This window comes from Parus major, chromosome 3 (assembly GCF_001522545.3).
Source record: "Parus major isolate Abel chromosome 3, Parus_major1.1, whole genome shotgun sequence".
NCBI lineage: Eukaryota > Metazoa > Chordata > Aves > Passeriformes > Paridae > Parus > Parus major.
This window is the reverse complement of record NC_031770.1, coordinates 72242582-72264747: the sequence shown is the minus strand read 5'-3', so window position 1 is coordinate 72264747 and position 22166 is coordinate 72242582. Positions and strand designations below refer to the sequence as shown.

Genomic DNA, 22166 nt, shown 5'->3' with positions numbered 1-22166 from the left:
CAGAGAGTGGTATCTTCCTGTTTTAAAACATAAAAACATGTTTTATAGATCTGGATTTTTATCTATTATTTATGAAGAATTATCCTTTCATATCAATAGTTCTTTTTTGTTTGTTTTCTTTTTGGGGAGTTTTTGGTGTGGTTTTTTTGTTTATTTTTGTTTGGATTTGGTTGGGGTTTGTTTGGTTGGTTATTTTTTTGGGGTTTGGTTTTTGGATTTTTTTTTTATGAAGAAAAAATATATTTTGTAGCTCACAGACACTTAAGCTTGTATTCATTACACCAGGAAATGTAGGATATTCAGTATGCATGATCAATCAACTTGTTATGCCATCTCACATGGCAAGCCTCTGACCTAGTTCTAGAAATGGGTTATCTTCAGGTCTAAAAGCACCATCTGCTCTTAATGATGGCACCAAAACAAAATTACTGTAGTAAGAAAAAAAAAATATATATATATATATCCCTAAGTGATAGCAAAATTCAAAGCCCAGAAGAAATTTTCAAGTAATGACTATGCCTACAGAGATCATAATACAAATGCCAGCTAGCTTTTAGCAAAAGGTGATCAGGTTCAAATTTGTTGTACTCTCTCCTTGACCCCCACATTGTGTAATGAACAATGAAATAAGATTGTTGCAAGGAAAGGAAACAAAGGGGCCAAAATAATGAGAATGTGGAGATATTTTTTTTATTACTAGGAGTTTTTAAAAACCCAAAATAAAATGCAGTTTTCAGACACTTCAGGGAAGAAATCCTTTTCCTCTCTAGTGATGGAAATGAAAGAAACTATTCTTGCTAAGTTAGTTTTCAGTTCACTGGCAAGCAATTTTTTCATTTTCTCAAATTAAAACTTCTGTAAAGCCATCAAATCAGAAATTTTGCCAAGAATTCTATGATCCAGGAACTAATGGAAAGGAAGTCTTTATTGATGACCTACATAAAATCTGATAGCTTGAACTTTCTGCCAATTGATTTAGCAATCCATTATCATCATAAATTTGCAAAGAAAAAAGTTACTTCTTCTTGCTTCAAGCCAAAGGTTTAGAGCTTTTCCTTTAACATTTTACAAATTAAACTCAAGCATTAAGCAGGCATTATGCAGAAGTATGGAATTATTTCTGCATATCCCATAATGATATTGAAAATGTCTTCAGTCACTAATCTAGAAAAAAAAATTTAAATCTTTATCTCTGTACAACTAGTAAACTTCAGACCCTTTTGACAAATATACTTTTTTTTTGTATTTCATTTGACACACAAGTTTTTTATCCAATCTTCTTATCCAAGACCTATTCAGTCTTCCATTTTCACATGTCTTCCCTCAATATGACCAACCAAAGTATGAATCTGTTTGCAGACACATATTAAGGTATTATTATTCAAATATATTTCAATGCAGAAGAAATTAGATCAAATTCCATTTATATTTAGAATCTGTAAGGAAATATACATGTCCAGAAAGCTCAAATGACAGCCAAAATGTGGTCCACTGATTACTAAATAAAACAATAATAGGGCTTCAGAAACCATACCACTGCACATTAGATAGCCATACATAGTTATCTAAACCTAAAATGAATTACACAGGTTCTCTTCTCTATCACCTACTGTTTTTATTAAGAAGAATCTGCAACTGCAATGGCAAAATTCCTGAAAACTTTCACTATATCGTCCTTCATAGGACTGTCTATTCCTACTATCAGTTGCATTCCGATAGCAAATTTTCAAATTTAATCTTTCTGAAAAGTCAGTTTGAGAATTTAAGCATTGGATGTGTTCAGGGAAGGAAAGCAGGGCAAATTAGGAAAAATAAACATAACAGAAAAGTGCAGAGGGAAAAAAAAATTACCAAATTGCAGGAATTCTTCCCCTTCCCCATTCAAGACCAGCTCTCCCTTGCCTGAATCAATCCAATCATCTCTTGTGCACACACCTGGAAAACATCCTCTACTGGTATTTTTTTCCCTTTCAACTCCTATGCTTATCTTTCAACTCCAGCAACTGTTACCTCTCCCTCACATTTTCTCTGCCCTTCTTGTAACAAACCCAGTCATCCCCTTTCCTCATTGAAAGAAACAGACATGATATAACAAAATTTCAAAATAGCACCACCTGCTTAGCCTTCCAGAAACAGGGAGGCTCTGAAACTGGAGATGAAACCTGTCCAAGAAAGTTCAGCTTGTCTTTGCAAGTTCCTCACACACTTATATGCAGCTTAAACTGGGTTCTGCTTAAAAAAAAAGTATGGAGATGCTGAGCAAATGGCTACCAAAAAAAAAAAAAAATCCTGTCCATTGTGGGGGAAAGAGATTATTCATATAAAACTGTTGCTGTACCCTTCTTCTCCCTGGCAAATGACAATGCTGCCATTATATTTTCTCAAGACAGATTTAAAAAAAAATAAAAATAAAGACAGCAGTTGGATAAAGTACATTGGCATAAACTAATATTAAATTATCCTATATTTCTGTAGCATTCAAATATATGCAGTATGGTTAATGTACCTCATTTTGAAGTTCATCAGCACTTTTGGTAGAAGCAAGGATCTCATACAAAGTGCAGCAGAGGTCTTCTGTTGTTGGCCCTCCAGGGTTACCTCCTTGAGATTCTTTCAGGTACTTTCCAACTTCACACCATAAAAAAGAATCATCTATTTTTTCCAAAGATTTGAGATTAGATTTTTCACCACAGTAGTTCTGTAAGTGATTCAGCTGGTTATTCAAAAATTTGTTATAATCTAAGCTTATATTTTTCTGTGCATCAGTCTCACCATTCACAGGCAGCTCTTCAGAGTGATCCAAGTCATGCATGTCAAATGAAAACACTATATTTTTACCAAACAACACTCTGTTATCACCATTTTTCTCTTCAGCCAACTGTGTGAGGGCTCTAAGCTGCTCTTCAGAGAAGTGAGAGGCAATCCGAGATGTGGCATTACAAGCTGCAGTAGCAGATGATGATGGAAACGGCCCAAACATCTGCTTGATCACCTTTGTCTCATCATGGCCAACACATTCTTTCCCATGAAATGTCTTAAAAAGAAAAACAGCTCCACTTTCAATTGCTTCTTGTCCATTTTCAGCTCCAACTGTTAACAAAATCAAATGTAACTTAATACACTTAATACTAAGAGTGTTTCATTACCTATAATGTAACTGTATTAAAATTCTTGCCCTAAGTCTCATCACCACAGATATAAAAAGAAGACCACAACAAGTAAGAATTGTTGCAAGGTACTGAATTATAAAAGATATTCAATAACAAAGCATCTGTCTTCATTATCCTTTTAACATACTAAAAATTTATAGCAAGAATTATCAGCACTTTCTTATCTAAGCTAGAGAAAAAAACTTGCTAGAGGTCTTAAACTCAATTGTATATTTATAAGCTACTTAACATTAACAAATTTCCACTTTGTCTCAGTATTTACCCACTGCCTAATCTGAATATTCATAACAGAAAAATATAAAGAACTCAGCAGGGAATTACTGAATTCTTGTAGTAATTCCCAGTAGAATTACTTCTAAGTATGTACTAAGTTAGAAAAATTGCTCAAAAAATCTAAAGCAAATAAATGTATGAATTTAGATTTCTATCTACAAAATATGTTATGCAAACAAACTATATATTATTAGATAAAAATATGAATGTATTTCTTACACAAATATTCACAAAGGTAGTCAAGGAAAACATAAGGAAAACTCCATGTGATGAACAAGTAAGTCACTTCTTACAAAATTTTAAAAGTCACAAAGCCTAACCTAAACAAAACCAGCCAGCACTCTGGGGCTTTTACTCATTTTAAATGAGGACAACTAACAAAATTTTTTTTTACTTGTGACTTGATTCAAATTAGATTAGGTTTAACACCAGAAAAAGCAAGGGGTTTCTTCCCCACAATCTAACATGAAAGAGCAAAAACTTTCTAGCATAAGCAGATGGAACAAGGCTGAGTAGCTAGAAATGTAGCATATAATTAAATGGAGGAGGCTACAAATTCAGTATTTAGCTTGAATCTTCCTGTGGTGCACTTTGAAAAGCTATAAAGTTCAAGGAGAGGACTGGAGGTGGTATTTACAAGATAATTAGATACCTACATATGGAAGATATGTGACATGAAGATGCACACATATAGAATAGATACGTAAAGAGGTCTCACATAAAAAACGTTGTTCAGCCCCTCCCTTTTAGCATTAGCTATATAGGAAGCACAAAAAAAACCCCTACATCTAAAAACTTGTAGATTGTCTGCTCACTCATACAGTCCTAACATACAAATACATATTATTTAAAGTCACTTGTCTCAGAACAGAAGTAAAGATTACTAAACCAAAAGAGAAACTGAAGGATTTGAGAAAAATCTCTTAGGTTTAGCTTACTATGTGGTACTTCTCCATTATCGACATCTCCTGTTTGTGAAAGCATCTCTTGAGAAAATACAACTCCTTACATCTCAACAAAATAAGCCAGACAACATGGCAAGAGATGCACTACTAGAAGCTACTCTTGTTGGCTTTTTGTTTTGTTTGCCAGCCAACATTTTAGTCCAGTACCTCTTGTGATTAAACTATACACAGCAGATGTTTAAAACAGCTTTCTCAATCAATATCTATTATTATCAATACAGATTGCACCTACTCCTACTAACTTTATGGACGGACAGTTGGTACAAACCCATCCCCACCTTGCATGACTTTCCCTCAAGCCTTTTGTGCTGCCAACTGAAATCTGTGGAGAGGTACCTGGGTTAGGGCAGAGAAGTGGCCCTTCCCAGAGGCCTGTCTCAGAAAGACAGCAGCCATATGCTTAAATTACAGCCCAAAGAGGTTAAACGTCTACTAACAGTACTAACCAGAGTTTAAAACTCTTGGTCAGTGATTTGAGAAATATTCAAAAGTATAGTTCTGATGACTCAAGAAATCAATAGCCATTTACAACAATTAATAGCTTTAACAGGCATCTTGTGCAGCACAATTGACTACCACCACATGTTGGACATGAATAACTTGCCTAGCCTTTTTTGAAAGCCTTGGTTTAGATACTGGCTTATTTCTCAATTTACTAGGTATTTTCAAAAAAATAGTCAAGAAATAGAAATGTAAGTGTGGCAGGTTAACATTTGTATTGCAATAAAAATCTCTGGTCTATAGAACCAAAACCAGGCAAATATATTTATTTTTATTAATTCTCTCTGTCTTTTTACAATGGTTCTATTCAAGATATTTGAAAAATAATCAGAAAAGGAGGAAATATACCTATGAGATTGAAAGGAAAAATCCTTAAATATGTGACAGCAAGAGCTTGAGCCATGTGCTCAGTTTATGAGCTGATGAAGTTGAATTTTGCTAAGAGCAAAAGCTGTATTAGGTTTAGTCTGTCAATCAAAACCTAATTTTCCAATCAAAATTAAGTTTTCACAGGTTCTTTGCCATAATGTATTTCAGTATTAAAAGTTTAATTCCAGATGAGTGAAATATATTTTTATTTCTCTCCTAAACACCAAACACTTCAAGCAGAAAACATTTTTTACATTTTTATCTGCCTGCACAGCGGTCCAATTTTTCATTATACCAATTATGTGGAATTAAAGCAGACAACATTAGGATTGTTCTTTTCTTAGAGTACTGCTATTCTGAAAGAAGCAGTTGGTTTTGCTTAATAATTGTCAATCACAAACCATGCCACACTCTACAAAACAATACTATCAAAAAAGTAAGAATATCCATATAACAATGGAATCTTAAAATAAAACAGAAGACCAAATTGTGTGTATGTGCATCAGATTAAATGGAGTTCCAAAGATATTTCAGGGTAAAATTGGCATCAAGGTAGAATAAAAATTGTACTAGTAAAGTATGCAGGCAGAAAGCAACTTGAACCTGCTCCCACCCCCAAATAAAACAATGTATTATTAGACTACTACAGAACAAAAACACACCTATTTGTTTTGCAGCTTGTAAGATAGTTTTTAAATCGCCATTTACAGTTTGGTATTCTTTTTTGTCCAAATTGTCATCAACAAACTTCTTTATCTTCTTCCAGGTAAGATCCGACTTCAGCAACTGGGCATGTAGTTTTGATCTTTTAGTCTGGAAATGCAAAATATTTGGGCTTTTTAATTTATTTCAAATTAATATATGGAGGTTCCTTTAAAATTAAACACCACATAAGAACAATTCCTTCTAATTGCGTTCAGTCACTATATGGTACTGACTGCAAGCACTTTTCCTTTTACCTGATCTTTAGACTCTTTCCTGAGTGTATGAAAAAATATGCAAAAGCACACACTCTTTCACTACTTTACTCTTTCCAGAGCAAAATTCTCTGTAAAGCCAAACTCTCGCAACTTCAAGAGATTTACAGTTCCCAAGATTCCAAACTCAATTCACACATTGCCACAAGGCATCTATTGCTTTTATGAATTGTTTCTCAGAAAGCAAAAGAAGTACCTAAATTCAGTAAATTTAATATTAGAAGGGAAATTTTTGGCTTCCCAGCTCAGACCTAAAAGCACACCAGCCTTGCCCAATTTCTTGAAAGACAAATTAACACAACCAAGCAAGCTTTTCCATATAGCACATCATGATTGTAAAGGCTAAGTATAAATCACAAAGCTATAGCAAATTCCATTTTGACTGAGGACACTATGAAGGAATGTACAGGAAACTTTACACACTGCCCTTCTTGTTTGCCGACTCTTATAAAATAGCAATGCAAATGAAGAAAACAAATGATTCTTACTATAGCTATGCTTTGTAAAAGTAAAAAGGCTTTACCGTTAAGTCAGCTAATTCTTCACTGTAATCCTCATGTTTAGTGACATTTGAAAAGGAGCGTAAAGCGCCTGTAAGACGAGGCAAGGCCATCTGTTACTCATTCAGTGATCCATAGGATGAGAAATCAAATCCCAGTTCAAGTACCTAGATGAGAACAAAACAAATAGCATGGCTTTATTAATGTAATAAATACAAACTCGCATCATGAACTTGAAAGACCTTTTCAAGCTAGCAGCACTTGGCTGGAACTTCAATTATGCCAGTTAAAAGAAACTCTTAAAATGATGATAATCAAAAGTCAATAAAAGGGAGGTGAAAGGCACAGAGCAGAGGCAAGAAATGGTAACATGCAGAGGTCACTCAGCAGGTGGTTCTTTTCTCTCCTCCCTGCATAAAAGTTACTGGCAATGAGGCAAAGTGGCAATTATTTCTTTAGCACCCCTAACACTGAGTATGATAGTGAAATCTATGTAACTGAACTTTAGCTCCCAATAGCAGTAAGTGATTACAACCTACCGGAAGATTTCCTCTGAGCTAGCCCATGCTGGGAGCTTTCAGGTCATTAACAGCCTCTGGCACTGATGCAGAGAGAGGCATCTTTCTTGACAAGTGCTTAGCCATTTTTAACCAGCAAAATATGGAAAAAAAATTATGGCAGGAAATAAAGATTGTCAAAAGCATAGCACTGAACTATTTATTATAAGAGATAAAGGGAATAAAGAAAGGCTACTGGAAAACTAAAAACACTGTGCCTTGGGATGCTTTCATCTCACAACTGGGAGTGCACGCACTTAGAGCAGGACTCTCTTCAGAACTACAGCTTATTTCCGTGCAGTCTTATTTCCTCTGTGGATCAGGTTCCTATCTATGCACCAAAACACAGCTGTTCTGTGTCTGAAATTGTACTTCTTCCAAGCCTCATGGTTTAATGAACCCTAACACACAGCTTCAGTTTCTGATGGTAGCAGATAAGATACAGATTTAGATTATTTTTGAAACAATTAATGATACCATTACAAACCTAATGATCTTCATCATTTTTAGCACGCCTGAAGATCAATGTCCACCCAGAATTTAAAGAACTTGTAACAGAGTTAATAAAATTACTCCCCCCGCCCAAGTCATATAGTACAGAACTCTCTGCCTTTATCTAATTATCCTTAACATTTTCCCTTATTTAATGACTGCATTTGTGTTTTAGCTATCAACTTTGCAATACAGCACAAAAGAAATCCAGATGCAGCGTTCCAGTCACAAAAAGAGAAATGTCACTGATTTGTCAGGTCTGCTTGTTTTCCCACCTTGCATTGAGATGCTTTTTGAGAATGATTTTATAACAGCTGATATTTTGGAGACAAATGTTATAACAAAGAAACTACACAATTTGGAACTACAAAATTTTTAACTGTGAAGGGCACAGAGAGCATGTGTTCAAGCCTAGAAGCAGACAGAGCTAAACATCATTGCAGCTTTTTTGATATATTCAGTGAATATATGACATGTAATTCATACCATCATAGCTCCTAGTCAAAATAGCCTGTGAACATTATAGTCACCACTTTAGAAGGGAAGCAATGTCTCCAGACTTTGAGGGTACATCACTCTCACACTGGTCTAATGACAGAACTGCCATTAGCTATTAGACCTAATGGGTCTGTTTTACCTATTTATTTTATACCTACATTCAAATACCTTCTATAGCATTATGTGCATTTATAAATAAAAGTAACAACATAATTCTAATGCTACTTTAATTGTCTTTTCTGAAATACCATGGACAGTAATTTATGAAAGTTAGAACACACTTATAAAAAGTTCACTTTTCACACACACTTATAAATTTCATAGTATCTCCAGCAGGCTCATTTAATAGGAAACTGAATTTTAAACAGATATTTATTTCTCCTTTATTCAATTCCTTTATTAACAGCTCCTGAAATAGAAAACCTGAAACACCAGAAAACAAGTGCACACTGCCCTGAGCACAGGCATGGCCAAAGAGCCAAATCCAGCCCTACAACCCTAATCCTGCACTAGTACATGCTGCTCCACCCTTGCCTGTGTGCTTTCAGAACTTGCGGGTGTCTGAGGGGCCCGGTTTGGCACAGCAGTCACACAAGGCTTCTGCAACTCATTTCTAGTCAAACTTCACACACCCCCTTTGCTTCTCACACACAGCACCCACTCTCAGCAGGGCACCACATGAAAGCAAGAACAGCTAGTAAACAGAATGCAGGGGACAGGTGCAATTAATTACTCCACTGTTAATACAGAAAAGGTAAAACTTCTGAACTTTGGCTATTATTCTGCAACATATTAGAGCCAGCTCTAAACAATAAATCAAAAATCATGTGGCCCTATAAGATGTGCTGTAAATTTATATTTGTTTTTTTTAAAAAATACATTATATGCCCTCACATAAAGCCTCCTTATGTAGATACCTGCCTGCATCACACTGCCTTTAGAGTGGATCAGGTACTCCTTGTCTTTCCACGGCCATCATAAGGGTAACTAATTTCTTCTGGTTCAAGAGAAATGTATCTGATTGCCCACAGGTGGATCTGAAACATCTGAACTACCAAATGATCCTGCTGAGATCTGCTGGTTTTGGAACAAGGAATTAAAAGGCAGCAGCAATTAAATCCTCTTTACCAGGGCCCACATATAAAAGATTAACTTCTTCCAGCCTTCTACCTATTCCCCCTAAAGAAAAGTATGAGAAAGGTACCATCTTAAATCATCTCTGTAGGACAAATGGAATGGAATTTAACCTTCATACCAGTGTAACTTCACAAGGTAAAAATATTTCTACTCCTCTCGCACCCCCATTCAAGTCAGGACATTTTGAGTGCATTCTGCTAATGATTCCTAGAACGATCTCAGATTTCCTGCCTCTTTTTTAAAACACTTAACTTTCCACCAAACTTGTTCGTAAATCAAAAAGAGCAATATCCACCCTTCTAAAGCTTTGTGAAGATGAAAGTAACTTTTAAAGTCTATTTTACTTCTTTTAAAAACAAGTGTGATTTTGACACTGAAACTTTTTATAGGAGAAAGCAAAACATAAAGATAGATTATACTCAGAGTTCAGGTAAGCAACATTGCAAAGTTTATTGTTTGAAAGTAAACACGAATCATAATCTCAGCAGGTTTTTATTCATTAAAGTGAAACATTAAAAAAAAATCTAGCAATACCACAAAGGTAACAAAAATTACTGAAGAAGTTTTCCACTTCATATTTTCACCCAGCTGCTCAAGTTTTCCTCCAATTCCCAGCCTTCCCATGTTTCTAATACAAGCAAATAATAGAACCATTTCTTTCTCTTCTTTCGTGAAATATTACAGAGATTACTGTAAAAGACACATCCTTTTGAAATTCACTGAATTCCTATGCTCTCTAACAGATCAAACCAGCTGCCCAGTAGGGCTAAGAGAAGGTGAATGCTCAGATCTGGTACGTCATTGTTCAAGTTGAACAGAAATCTTTCTTTTCTTACAAAGGATGGAATAACATAGCATTAACACAGCTAAAAATCATAGGTAAAATCCACAGTTACACGATCCTAAAGTACCAGCTTCTGTAGTCTATAATATTTTACTTTTTATTTGTCCTTTAAGACTTTACGGCATGATTTTGCTTCTAGTATTTACAGAATATTAATCCATGTTCCCAGATTTTGCTTATATTACTTATAATTCTTCCAACTATTAATAAGTTTTATTGCAGTCTATGTAAACTTGCAATTTATGAAACCTAAAGATGTTATTACTAGTAACTAATCTAATCAAAGAACATTATAAAGAAAAGGAGGCTTTAGAAACTGGCAGTGAATAGCAGGTTGCTATTGACCACAAAGTATTTCAAATAGCATTTTCTCTTTCACTTGAGAAAGTGGAAACATTTCAAATGAAAAAGAAACTAAAAGGGCAAAATCCCACCTACAAGGCTATACAAAAGCTAAAGGGACAGTGAAGTAACATTTTTTACATTTTAAATATATATAAATCAAACAGTGAGACCATAAGGACACATTAAGACATCTTAAATTTATCAACACATTCAATATTTTAGTTTACACGACTGTGTAAGAAGACTTACACAGTAACATTAAATTTTACTGATATGAACACATTTTAGAATGGCTACAATTAACTCCAGCAGCTTCATTAATACAAAGGTAAACTTGATATTTTATTTACAAATAAGACTCAATATTTAAAAGAACCCAAATACATTCTACTTGTTATATATCCTTTCTACATCGTACACATCAAAGGAAAATTATTATTTTTTATTTTATTCATTATTATTTATTTATTTATTATTATTTTTTATTTATTTTAAAGAAAACACTTTAAAGAAAAAAAAATGAAACCATTAGTTAAAAAAAAGCTATTTTGGATCTCTGAGAATATATTTTATTAGATTCAATAAAATTTCTTATCCAAACATATTTGATGCCAACAGTACAAATACATACCTAACATCAAAGTAGTTAGCCAGAGATAATAATGGTTTCATAATGTCTGGGACATAAATCAGAAACAGCAGGTGAAAGCATGACATTAAAACAATACTATTTTCTGACTCTGTATTTTGCACTTTTACAAACAGTGCTGCCCGATGCTGTAACCACTGTATGCTTTCAGACATCTCACTTTCTACAAAAGGCCCAGACATCACCCCGGAATTTTCTCAAGTTGTCTGGGTCAAATATTGCTGATCTCCAGTCAAGACTGGGTCAATCTTTAAAAGGGTGACAGCAAGATTAAGGAATATGTACTCAGGAAGAAACAGCGGCTTCCTGACACACGATACTCACTTCAGTGAATACCAAAATTCAAACAGGTGCTTCAGCATAACAAGGAGGCATAACAGTGCCTCTGTGTGCCATCATTCACATAAGAGACAATTTCAGCATCTTAATTACAGAAGTCACTAAACAAAAAACTCTAGAAAATCTAATAATGGAATTACAAGTCATTCAGTCAATATAGTATTAACCCTTTTAACATTTTTTCACAATGTTAGCCATGCATGTGATTAAACACCAGCTGCCTAACACTGTGCCTGCTTGCATCAGCTGGAAAAGCATTTCCTGTGACTATGCTCAATACTGTTCTGGGATGATGTAAAACATGTGGCTTGGCTCAATAATGTGTTCATTTTAGATGTACTTTGGGATAGTTACTAAAGATTGCTGTTGTTAAATAGAAAAAAAAAATAAAACAACCCTTTCTTCAGAATAACTCATCTTCCTTTTCCAAGAATATAAAATGTAATTCAGCTGTTAAGCTGCAAAATGTGTGTAGTTTTACACCTCATCACCTTAAGTTCCCTGCAGCAAAAGACAAACCGTGTCCCATGCAACAGAAACTGAGACTTGCCTTACACGTGGAGATGTACTGTAAGCAAATTTCCAACTTCAAAATATGTATCATATATGTTCATTTAAACATGAGGCATAATACAAGATGGGGATGGTGGAGGTGTCATTTGTTTAGTTTTGCTTTCAGTTTAATAGTTTCTGTGCCTCTGTTACACACTGTGCCATCAACAAACGTTCAAAACAACCTCAGGGGTTATCTTACTGCATTCCAGAAAGGCTGTTCACTAAAGAAAGAGATGTATGGAAGGTAAATAGGGATGCATGTGTTCAAAAGAAGGAAAGGGAGGATGAATAAAAACAGGTAAGTGAGAGCAAGAAAAAAAGCTTTGAGTTAATGACAGATAAGTAACACACATTGCATCTCCCTGAGGATGGCTGAGAGGATGTGGGATGCACTTCAGCAAATATAAGTGCTATAACAATACATGTATAATACACAGCTGCATAACTGCTGGGCTAAGAGCATACTGGAGAACTTGTTCAGATGGTAGTAAAAGAAAAAATCTCTCTGACACGTTCCTGTAGTGAATAGCAAGCATATCCAAGGATAAAGCCCCCAGTGGGAATTACTGGCCTTTACGAGGTGTAATTCTGTGTGAAGGTTTTTAAGGCCTCACAGGGATGTATTCAAGCACTCAAATCACTTACCATATTTATAGGCAACTAAAAAAAAGCCTCAAATACTGTATTATCCCCCAATTCTAAATATCTGGATGCTTATTAGCCACTCAACACCATAATTATCCTTCATAATTAACGTTGATTTCATTCAAAATAGGGTTTCAATAAAGCCTCAAGGTGGGAACTGGATCATTTTGTATCTGGAGCATTCTCCCAAATGTTTTTGAAGGAAACACTAAACATCCCTTTTGAGAGAAACATAACCTATATAAGAATTTACAACCGATCTCAAATGCAATAAAATAAAAGACTAAGCCAGGTACACTAATCCTTAAGACCCTGCCTGTACATTATTACTCAAATCAGAACAGAGAGGTGGCATTAGTAGGATTGCTGTCTTATTTCTTATTAACCACTAAGTCATTCACTTTCTTTACAGCAGTCATTAGCAATGTTCATACTACCTGCAAAAACAGGATGTCAGTTCTGAAGTAACTATCTTGCCAAACATCGAGATTCCTTCTCGAGGATTTCTTTAGTAATTAATTATGGCTAATAAAATCTTTGCATCTTGCAGACAACACACAGTAGCTGTGTAAGCACGGTGCAGCTTATGCCAAGATTCACATTTAATCTTACAGAAAAATTATTCTATGAAAGCACTGAAGCAGGATTTCTCATTTAGAGAAAACACTCTTTTTTCTTTTTTTTTGTTACGCAATTTTATCAATAAAGCTAGTAATAATAATGGTAATGCTGGCAATCTGAAACAGATTACCTGCATGTACTAAATGATAGAATTATTTTTCAGAACAGAAATATGCAGTTTTAGACCAGTTAAATAAGAAGCTGTAGATTCTACAGCCCTTCTATTAATAGACAAGAAAATTAATTTGTTATTAACTAAAAGTATGGAAAAGGACTTCAAAAGAAACACAGATTCTGGCCAACTTTGGCTATCATTAAATTAGAAGTTTCCCAAACTACCAGCTATAAATAAAGTCATCCTATTTCCAGCAGCTTTTGAGTCAGACTTTTTACCAATGGTTGCAGTAAATAATACAGAAATATGTAGAAAATGACTCATTACATAAAATAAGAAACAGATGGCATTGTCCACACAAATGCATCGATTTAATTAAAATAATGCAAGTGTATCGTGCAATTTTAAGTGCTTGCTATGTTTTGGAATATTTTAATTTATTGTGTTTATTCAATTTTTATATAATGTTTGTAGTATTTTGTAAAATATGTCCTTTATGATTTTTCTATGATTCTGTATGTTGTTTGATACCTGCCATGATTTTTGAGGAGGGAAGGACTAAGAAAGTCATGACAGAGTTTGCAGAAAACTCTCTAGTTTGTATCTTTCCAATAATACACAGCAACTGGAACCTGAAAGCTGTGTATTTTATCCATAATTCTTCTAAAAAGTGTTTTAATTATGAATACACTACACTATCCCTCAGTTTTTCTAACACTCTTCCTAAAAGTCTCTGTCAGCATATGTAATAACTTTTCCAAAGGTATGTCCATATAAACAAGCCACTCATGGTCTAGTAGTACTTTTATCCTTACTGGATCCTTGTGACAGCACACTGAAGGCTCAGTCCAGCTCAGCAGTTAAAAAGTTACAAGTTTTTATTTCCTATCAGAAAAGCAGACAGAGCCACATTCATAAGGCAGCTCACTGACCTAATGTGGCCCAATATTGAAGTGCGATGAAGATGCATAGAGAGTCTCAAAAATCAACCTATAAAGACAAGCTTTTCAGTCCAAATCATGCCAGCCTTTTGGGGATGCCTTCCCCTTCAGAGCTTCCTCCTACTGCCTGGAGGCAATACTACCTCCTCTCCCACAAAGAGAGCTGTAAAGAAACCCAAGGTAATAACAGACACAATAAGCTGTCCCAAGCCAGACCACTGACTACTTGGTTTAGCTTACATATTACTTAACGTTGGTAGGATACAGGGGTGAAAAAAGTCAGAATTTCAGCCTAAAAATTTAAGAAAAAAAATTAATTCAAGGTCTGCCTTGTATTATATGTATTATATGGCCTGAAAGCATGCCTACTTCAAGGCAGAGTCTTTTCTACAAAGACAAAAATAAGTAAATTAAAAATACATTTAAGCAACACTCAAATATTGTATAGATACATGGCCACATATAGTAATATTAAAGGCAGGATCCCTTGTTCTCTCTTCAGAGCTCAAATGCTACACAGGCACTTCAAACAGCACATCAGCTATTTGATGACTAACAAGCAACAGTTTTCTAATTGATAATTTATCATTAGTGCAGTTTAGAATTATAACTTAAAAATAAAAAATAAAAAAAAAAAGTAGTGCTGCAATGTTACAAATGCAAATTAGAATCAAAACTAACAAATGCTTCCGGTCCTTCCTGGACTGTCTGTAATGTTAACTATATAGGCAAGAGGCTATTTTGAGAAATACACCTGTACAATTTCCTACAGTGAGGAAATCCCAAACAGTCCTTTCAAAGCCTGCAAACTTGTCTGCTCATTACATAAGAAAATGAGGGGAACATAAATTGAGGCATAATATTATTCTTGGCAGATATAATAAAAAGGAAAATAGCCCCATTATGTCTCTAGTGATTTGAGGAGGTTAAAACAGTATTTTTCCAGCTGTACATTTTTTTAAATGGCTGCATTTCTTGAGTCATAGTCACATTCTGCTGGAATGCATGTAAAATTTTTTAAAACATGTTTCAGAAAATTGTACTGTAAGCTAATACATACATACATATTACACAAGAATCTCCCACTGAACAATTATAAGCCTTTGAACAACTATTATGAGTATTTAGCATGGAACATGGGCTTCCTGTTCAGATTTATAGAATCAACTTTTAAAGAGGCCCCAGAAACCAAAAATGCTATTCTAACAAGAAAATTATATAACCAAGCATTTTATTTATGTTCATGCTTTGGAAGCAATATAGATGGGTACCATATGATGTCATGCTCAGCAGTAAAAACTCTGGGAAAGAAGAAGCAAGGGGTGTGAGGAACAAAGACACACATCCAGGCTTATGGGGTATGTCTTCCCAAGCAACTGTTAAATGTCTGCTATTTTCATCCCCTCTCACAGCCAAAGGGAGTGAATGAGAGACGGGAGGGGAGGGGGCATTTGGCTACTGTAAAATCACCACAAATAATAAATTTCTTACAAGAAATGGAAGAGAAGACTTTCAGAGTTCTTCTTTACTCTTCCCTAATCTGTTAAGGAGAGGACACATTAGAATAATGGAATCATTAAGGCTGGAAATACCTCCAGAATCATCAAGTCCAACCTTTTACCAAATACCACCACGCTCACTAAACCATATAATGAAGTGCCATGTCCACTCATTTTTTGAACACTTGCTCTCCCTTAGAGCAGCAGTTTAGGCTGTCTTCCTATTTCTTGAACAAATTCATCAGAATCCAATTTCCAAACAGAAACTCACTAAGTGACACAGATCAGCAGTCCTCATCAGTTTCAAAAAAAGGAGCAGTTGTTTAAATGGCCATCTGGTTTACAGAATATATGAATGCAGGCAAGTAAGTCACAACTGTACAAAGTCATCTACTTATTTTCACAGCTTTTCAGAAGCCGGTTTACAACTGAAGTTGCCAGTTTTAAAACTGAAATTTGCTCCACAATTCACCTGACAAATGCTTCAACCACCACCCTATCATTCCACAATCATCTATTCTTGCTGTAAGACCTATTTATGTTTAAGATTCAGGCGTGTAATATCAGTCAGTCTATTTTTTAGGCCAAACATCCAACATGCCTTTGGGCAAGCAAGAGTAACACATGGCTCAGAGTAAACACATGCTTTAGAACAAATGATGGTAAAGTATCATGGTAAAGTCTAGGGAAGTGTATAATTTATACCCATAAATTCCACATACAATGAAAGGGGAGAGCCAGCAACTTTTCTATGCCTAAAATATCAACTAGGTAAAACAGTCTGCACCTTCCTTTTAAAGTTACTTTTCTGTAGCACCCACTAGATTTAACAAGACAGAAAAAGAACAAGAGTTTTATTTCACATCTCAGAGCTGCACTCAGCAACAGGTTGGCCACCAAACTCCAGCCCACATGTTTATATACTAATAGAAAACAGAAAACACCAACTGCCCTTACTGCAACACTTAAACAGTCCACATTGCTACTGAAGCCTAGCCCTTTCTTGGCTTCACTCCAGTTTAATGGAGTTTCATTGAACTATACACAGTTGTGTTCAACATCAAGAGGAATATCGATATCTAGAATAAGTTCAAGAAACATCCAGCATAGGTATCTTTCACACTACTGGTTAATTCAGTGAGCACCATTACCACAGAACCATGGTGTGCTGCTATTGCTTCTTTCAATAGTCACAGTTTTAGGTGTTTGTGCAGTGCTGGGGTGGCTTGGCCCTGGCCAGCAGCCATGCTGCTGCTTGCTCAGCCCCCACAGTGGGATAGGGGAGAAAACAGGAAGAAAAGAAAAAAAAAACCCCAAACTTAGAGGGTTGAAATACAGACAGTTTAATAGAGGAAGAAAAGGAAAGATAACCCACAAGTGAAGGAAAGAAATGCTCACCACATCGCACAGGGTGACCAATGCTACAAGCTCCAGTTTACTAATCTCCGAAACCCAGACAACTTGAAAGCAAAAACTGCACCCTTTCTTCTTCCTCTACCTCTGCTTTTGCTTCTGAGCTTGACAATACACAGTACAGCACATCCCACTGGCCAGTTTGGGTTTACTGTCCAAGTTGTGTCCCTATACAGCCTCTTGCTCACCCCCTTGTCAGCTTGCTGGGCAGGGAGGGTGGAAGAAAGCTTTGATGTTGCGCAGGCCAGAAACAGCCAAAACATTGTTGTGCTATCAACATTGTTTTAGCCACAAATCTCAAGCACTTCAATGTGATGAAAGTTAATTCCTAAACCGGATACCGGAATGTGCTCACATTGGCATTGTGCAAAGAGAGGCAATCAAATTCCTCAGAGAGAGATGAGCATAAAGAATGCCCTGACTGTACATCCCCTTATGGGTTTTGCTTGCAATAAACACAAAATTGCTCCTTTCTATGATGTGATGAGGTATTTAAAAAGCAAGAGGGGCTAAATACATGACTGACTACTGCTCATAATGTAAGAATAAGGAGGTACATGACAAAACTTAATAGGTTAAGGTAATAATAGCAAGTAGAATGCCTTTCCTACAAAGAATGTAATTAATTTGGGAATTCACTGCCACAAGATGCCAAAAAGACTAAAAGTTCAGGTATGCCTAGATGAATTAATAGACTACCCTGGTAGTCTCTGAATCAACAGCTTAGAAACAGATAATCAGTTATTTAAATCATGGATTACTAAAAGATAATATGAAAGTGAAGGTATAATTGGATTTGTCTTTCCTTTTGTTTTCAGTAGACCACCTAAGCATCTCCTACTGGCTGCTACAGGAGAGAGACACTAGACAAACATTTTCTTTGAAAACAGAGCTACAGGGTGAAATGACAACAGAGATACTGAGGATTACAATTTTGGATTTAGGAGTCTAATGTCTCTCAGTCTGTTTCTGGGTCTTACCCTTGTTTTCTTTTCTTTTTAGTTCAGACATCAGCTGTCATATTTGTAATAAACATCCAGCTACACATTATAGGTCATTTGTTAAACTGCTTTTGATTAGATAAGTTTATCTGAACTAGAGAGTGGATTTTGATCTCAGTTCCCTCTTCAAACATTAAAGTGTAATTCGGTTTAAGAAAATGTGTAGGCTAGAAAGTGCTCAACACTAACTTCAACAATTGTTACTATAGACAATTTACCGGGAAAACAGCAAGCTGTTATTTGGAGTAATGAGGACTTCAATTTTCTGTGGGGAAATTTTGTAGGAGGGAGAAAAGAAACTTCAGCACACAAAACACCCATATGAGCTAGAACTAATTCCACCTTTAACATCTTCAAATAAACTTTATAACTAACCAGCGAAAGATAACATGTGTCTTTCCTACCCCCAACCACCTCCACACCCCATTAGCATCTCCTGTAACTATGTAACTGAAGAGGGATGAAATATCCAATAATAACATGGACCAGCCTGAACTCAGTTCAGTATTTATAAAGGATAACATTTTCAGAGAAAGCACTGTAGGTCAATTGGACCTTCAGAAATATACACCAGCCTTTTATGAAGGATGAGTTTTCTATTAACTCTGTAAAAAAATATTTTTGAACTATAAATGTTCTTCCTGAAAACAGAACTAACGCTACACAATAAAAAACTGAAAATTATACTGAGAAAATTATACTGAGAAGCAATGGACTGCAAGTTCTTTAGAGGCCAAATTACAACCATCTTGATCATACAATCACAGAATTTGTAAGGCTGAAAGGGACCACAGTGGATCATCTGGTTCAACCTCTCTGGTGAAACAGGCCCATCTTGTAGACCACAAGATACAGTGCAGACAGTTCTTGAGTATCTCCAGTAAAGGAGACTCCATAATCTCTCAGGGCAACTTATTCCAGTGCTCAGTCATCTACACAGTGAAGAAGTTCTTCCTCATATACAGGCAGAACTTCCTGTGCATGAATGTCTCTCCATTGCCTCTTGTCCTATTGCTTGGCACCACCAGAAAGAGCCTTGATCCATCTTCTTGACACCCTCTCTTCAGATAGTTACACACATTTATGAGGTCCCCCCTCACTTGTCTCTTCTTGAGGTTGAACAGACCCAGCTCTCCCAGCCATTCTTTGTAAGAGAGATGTTTCAGTTCTTTAATCATCTTCATAGCCCTCCACCAGACCTGCTCCAGCAGCTCCAGGTTTAGCTTCAAACAAGTTCTGTAAACAGAACTGTTAGAATAAAAACATTGTCGTTTGACAATTTCTTTCCTTCTCTCTGATTCAGCAGAAGTCATGGCCTAAGCTCTTCCAAAGACCAAGCTAGCTTTTAGAGAAAACTGAGGTCTAACATGTAAACTAGTTTGTTTATACAATGCATAAAGGCCCTAGCTGGGAGCTGGTCTGTATTCCCATATAAATGTGACAAGAATTCCTCCAAGTATCTACACATATAATTCCAAGACAATGCAAGTTTACTCTCCTCTGGCCAGAACCAAGTCAGATCCAAAGGAAAACATTTTACTACAGCATCTGCTAAAAAGCAGCATGTGTTAAATCAGATTCACCACATCATTGTTATCATCAATGCCATCTTTAGGTGAAGGACAGTTTGCATCTGACCTGATGGCTGGTTTGGTTTTCTTCCTCCTAAAAATTTAGCTCTACAACCTACCATGTGTACATACATAATCTTTGCTGCACTGTCTCTGAAACTTCCAGTATTTTTTCTAGTCATTGGCTACACTCAAGTTTATCATCTGGAAAGTAACTAAACATGACTACTAGATTTCTTCTCTGCAGAAGTTACATTTTCTGGTTTCACTTCAACAGTAGTATTTTACAGCAAATTTTTAAAAAAGCTCTAAGACTTATAGGGTTTATACCAATGTTAGCATTTTAAGAATAACAAAACCTACATTCAGAACTCATACAAAATTTTAAGCAAAGGTATTACTGAAATTCCAACATGATACACACTCCTGAAACACCTGAAGGGCAAGCCTTAGGACACTACAAGCCTGTCATGTGTTTTATAAGCAAAGCCGTCACTTTACCACTACCAAGCAAACCGAAGAAGTACCCGAAAGGGAAAAACATTATATGTCCATATGGTTTTTTCGTTCTTCATTTCTCGTTCTATTTATTAATACCGGTAATAAGTACAGAAAGTACATTCGACACCGGTGCGTTTCCCACTTGACCAGTCCCGTCAGCGTCGTTCCGCAGCAAAGCCCAGCAGGCGCACGAGAGGAGCACACGGCACCTGGGCCTTCAGGGGCGGCCTTGCATCACCCGCCGCGGTGCGCGCCGGGGCTGGGACACGACGAGCAGTCCGCCAGCCCCGGGCCCGCCGCCAGCCCGGGCCCCTCATCCAGCCCCGGCCCCTCAGACAGCCCCGGCCCCCTGCCTGCCCCGCCCGCCGGAGGCAACTCGTGGCACCGGCTGAGGCCCGGCTGCTCCCGACAGCCGCGCCCCGCCAGCAGCGCGGCGACGCCGCTGCCGCGGGGGCTGCGGGCAGAGACACGCGCAGCGGCGGCGGGACGCCCCCCCGCGCTTGGGCAGGCCGGTCCCGGCGGTCCCGCACCCCCCCCAGGGTGCCGGACCGCGGCTCCGCACAGGTGGCGGCGCAGAGCAGCGCCCGCCGCGGGGCCTCCCCGGCGGCCCCCACGCCGCGCCCGCCCGACCCCCGCCCGCCGCGCCCGCCGCGCACCTGCCTTACGGCCCGCCGGTTCCGCTGCCGCCAAGAGCCGGCGCGGCGCGACACTGCCGTACGGCGAACGGGCGGGGCCGTGTCCGGTACGGCCCGCGGGGTCCCCCGGTGCCCGCGGCGGGGCTGCGCGGCTCCTCCGGTGCCCGCGGCGGGGCTGCGCTGGTGCCGTCGGCTGGTCCCCGTCGGCCCCCGCCGGGGTCTCCGCGCTCCGCCGAGCCAGCCCCGCGCTCAGGCCTACCCCGGCTACAGGCCGCGCCTCCGCCGCGGTCTCTGTGCAGGGAAAGCGAGTCTCGCCGAGGTGCCGCGGCTGCTGAGACCTGTGCTCCCGCCCCAGTTATGCCCTGCGTGGGATATGCCGTGGGTCAGCTCCTAGCAGTGTTTCACAGAATCACAGAATTAATTACGTTGATAAAGAGGTAATCTTTACTGAGTTCAACCTATGACCGAACAGCAAGCACCTTGTAACCTAAACCACGCCGCCAGGTGCCATATCCAGTCTTGCAAAACTCCATGGACGGTGACTCTTCACTTCCCTGAGCAGCCCATTCCAGTGTCTAATCATCGTTTCTGCGTCATTTTTTTTCCTAATGTCCGAAATAAACCTCCCCTGGCACAGCCTAAGGCTGTGTCCTCTTGTCCTGTCAGTGGTTGCTGGAAGAGGCTGACCCCACCTGGGTACACCCTCCTTTCAGGCACTCTCAGGGAGCAGTAAGATTCTCCCCGAGCTTCCTTTTCCCAAGGCGGAACAACCCCGGCTCCCTCAGCCGCTCGTCTCAGGACTTTGTGCTCCCTGTCAGTGCCTCGGGCTTTCCTGGATGTGGGTGTCCATGGCCTCCAGCCCTCAGTGCTCTTTAGCAGCTCATCCATCCCCTGCACACTTAATTTTTGCCAAACCTCAGTGTGTGCCTGTAGAGCTATTCCACACTTACTTATTCAGTTTTATGATTTTTGAAGCCAGCTTTTTAAATAAGTGTCCTATGTCCTCTGTTGTGTTAATACTGTATATATGTGTAAGGTGATGCTTTTCAAGAC

The 22166-nt window shown here is 37.8% G+C and overlaps 1 protein-coding gene across 3 annotated transcripts in view; it reads right to left on the bottom strand.

Moving 5' to 3' along the window:
• Positions 1-21222, bottom strand: part of ASCC3 (activating signal cointegrator 1 complex subunit 3) — a 252815-nt gene extending 231593 nt beyond the window's left edge. For all 3 annotated transcript variants that reach the window (XM_015621225.1, XM_033512859.1, XM_033512860.1), the window contains exons 1-4: positions 21135-21222; positions 6779-6922; positions 5941-6091; positions 2507-3090 (exon numbers count right to left, since the gene is read on the bottom strand). In XM_015621225.1, coding sequence (XP_015476711.1) covers positions 2507-3090; positions 5941-6091; positions 6779-6868 — 825 coding nt within the window. In that variant the 5' untranslated portion in view covers positions 6869-6922; positions 21135-21222. The remainder of the gene's footprint in view (positions 1-2506; positions 3091-5940; positions 6092-6778; positions 6923-21134) is intronic.
• Between the last annotated feature and the right edge of the window lie 944 nt (positions 21223-22166).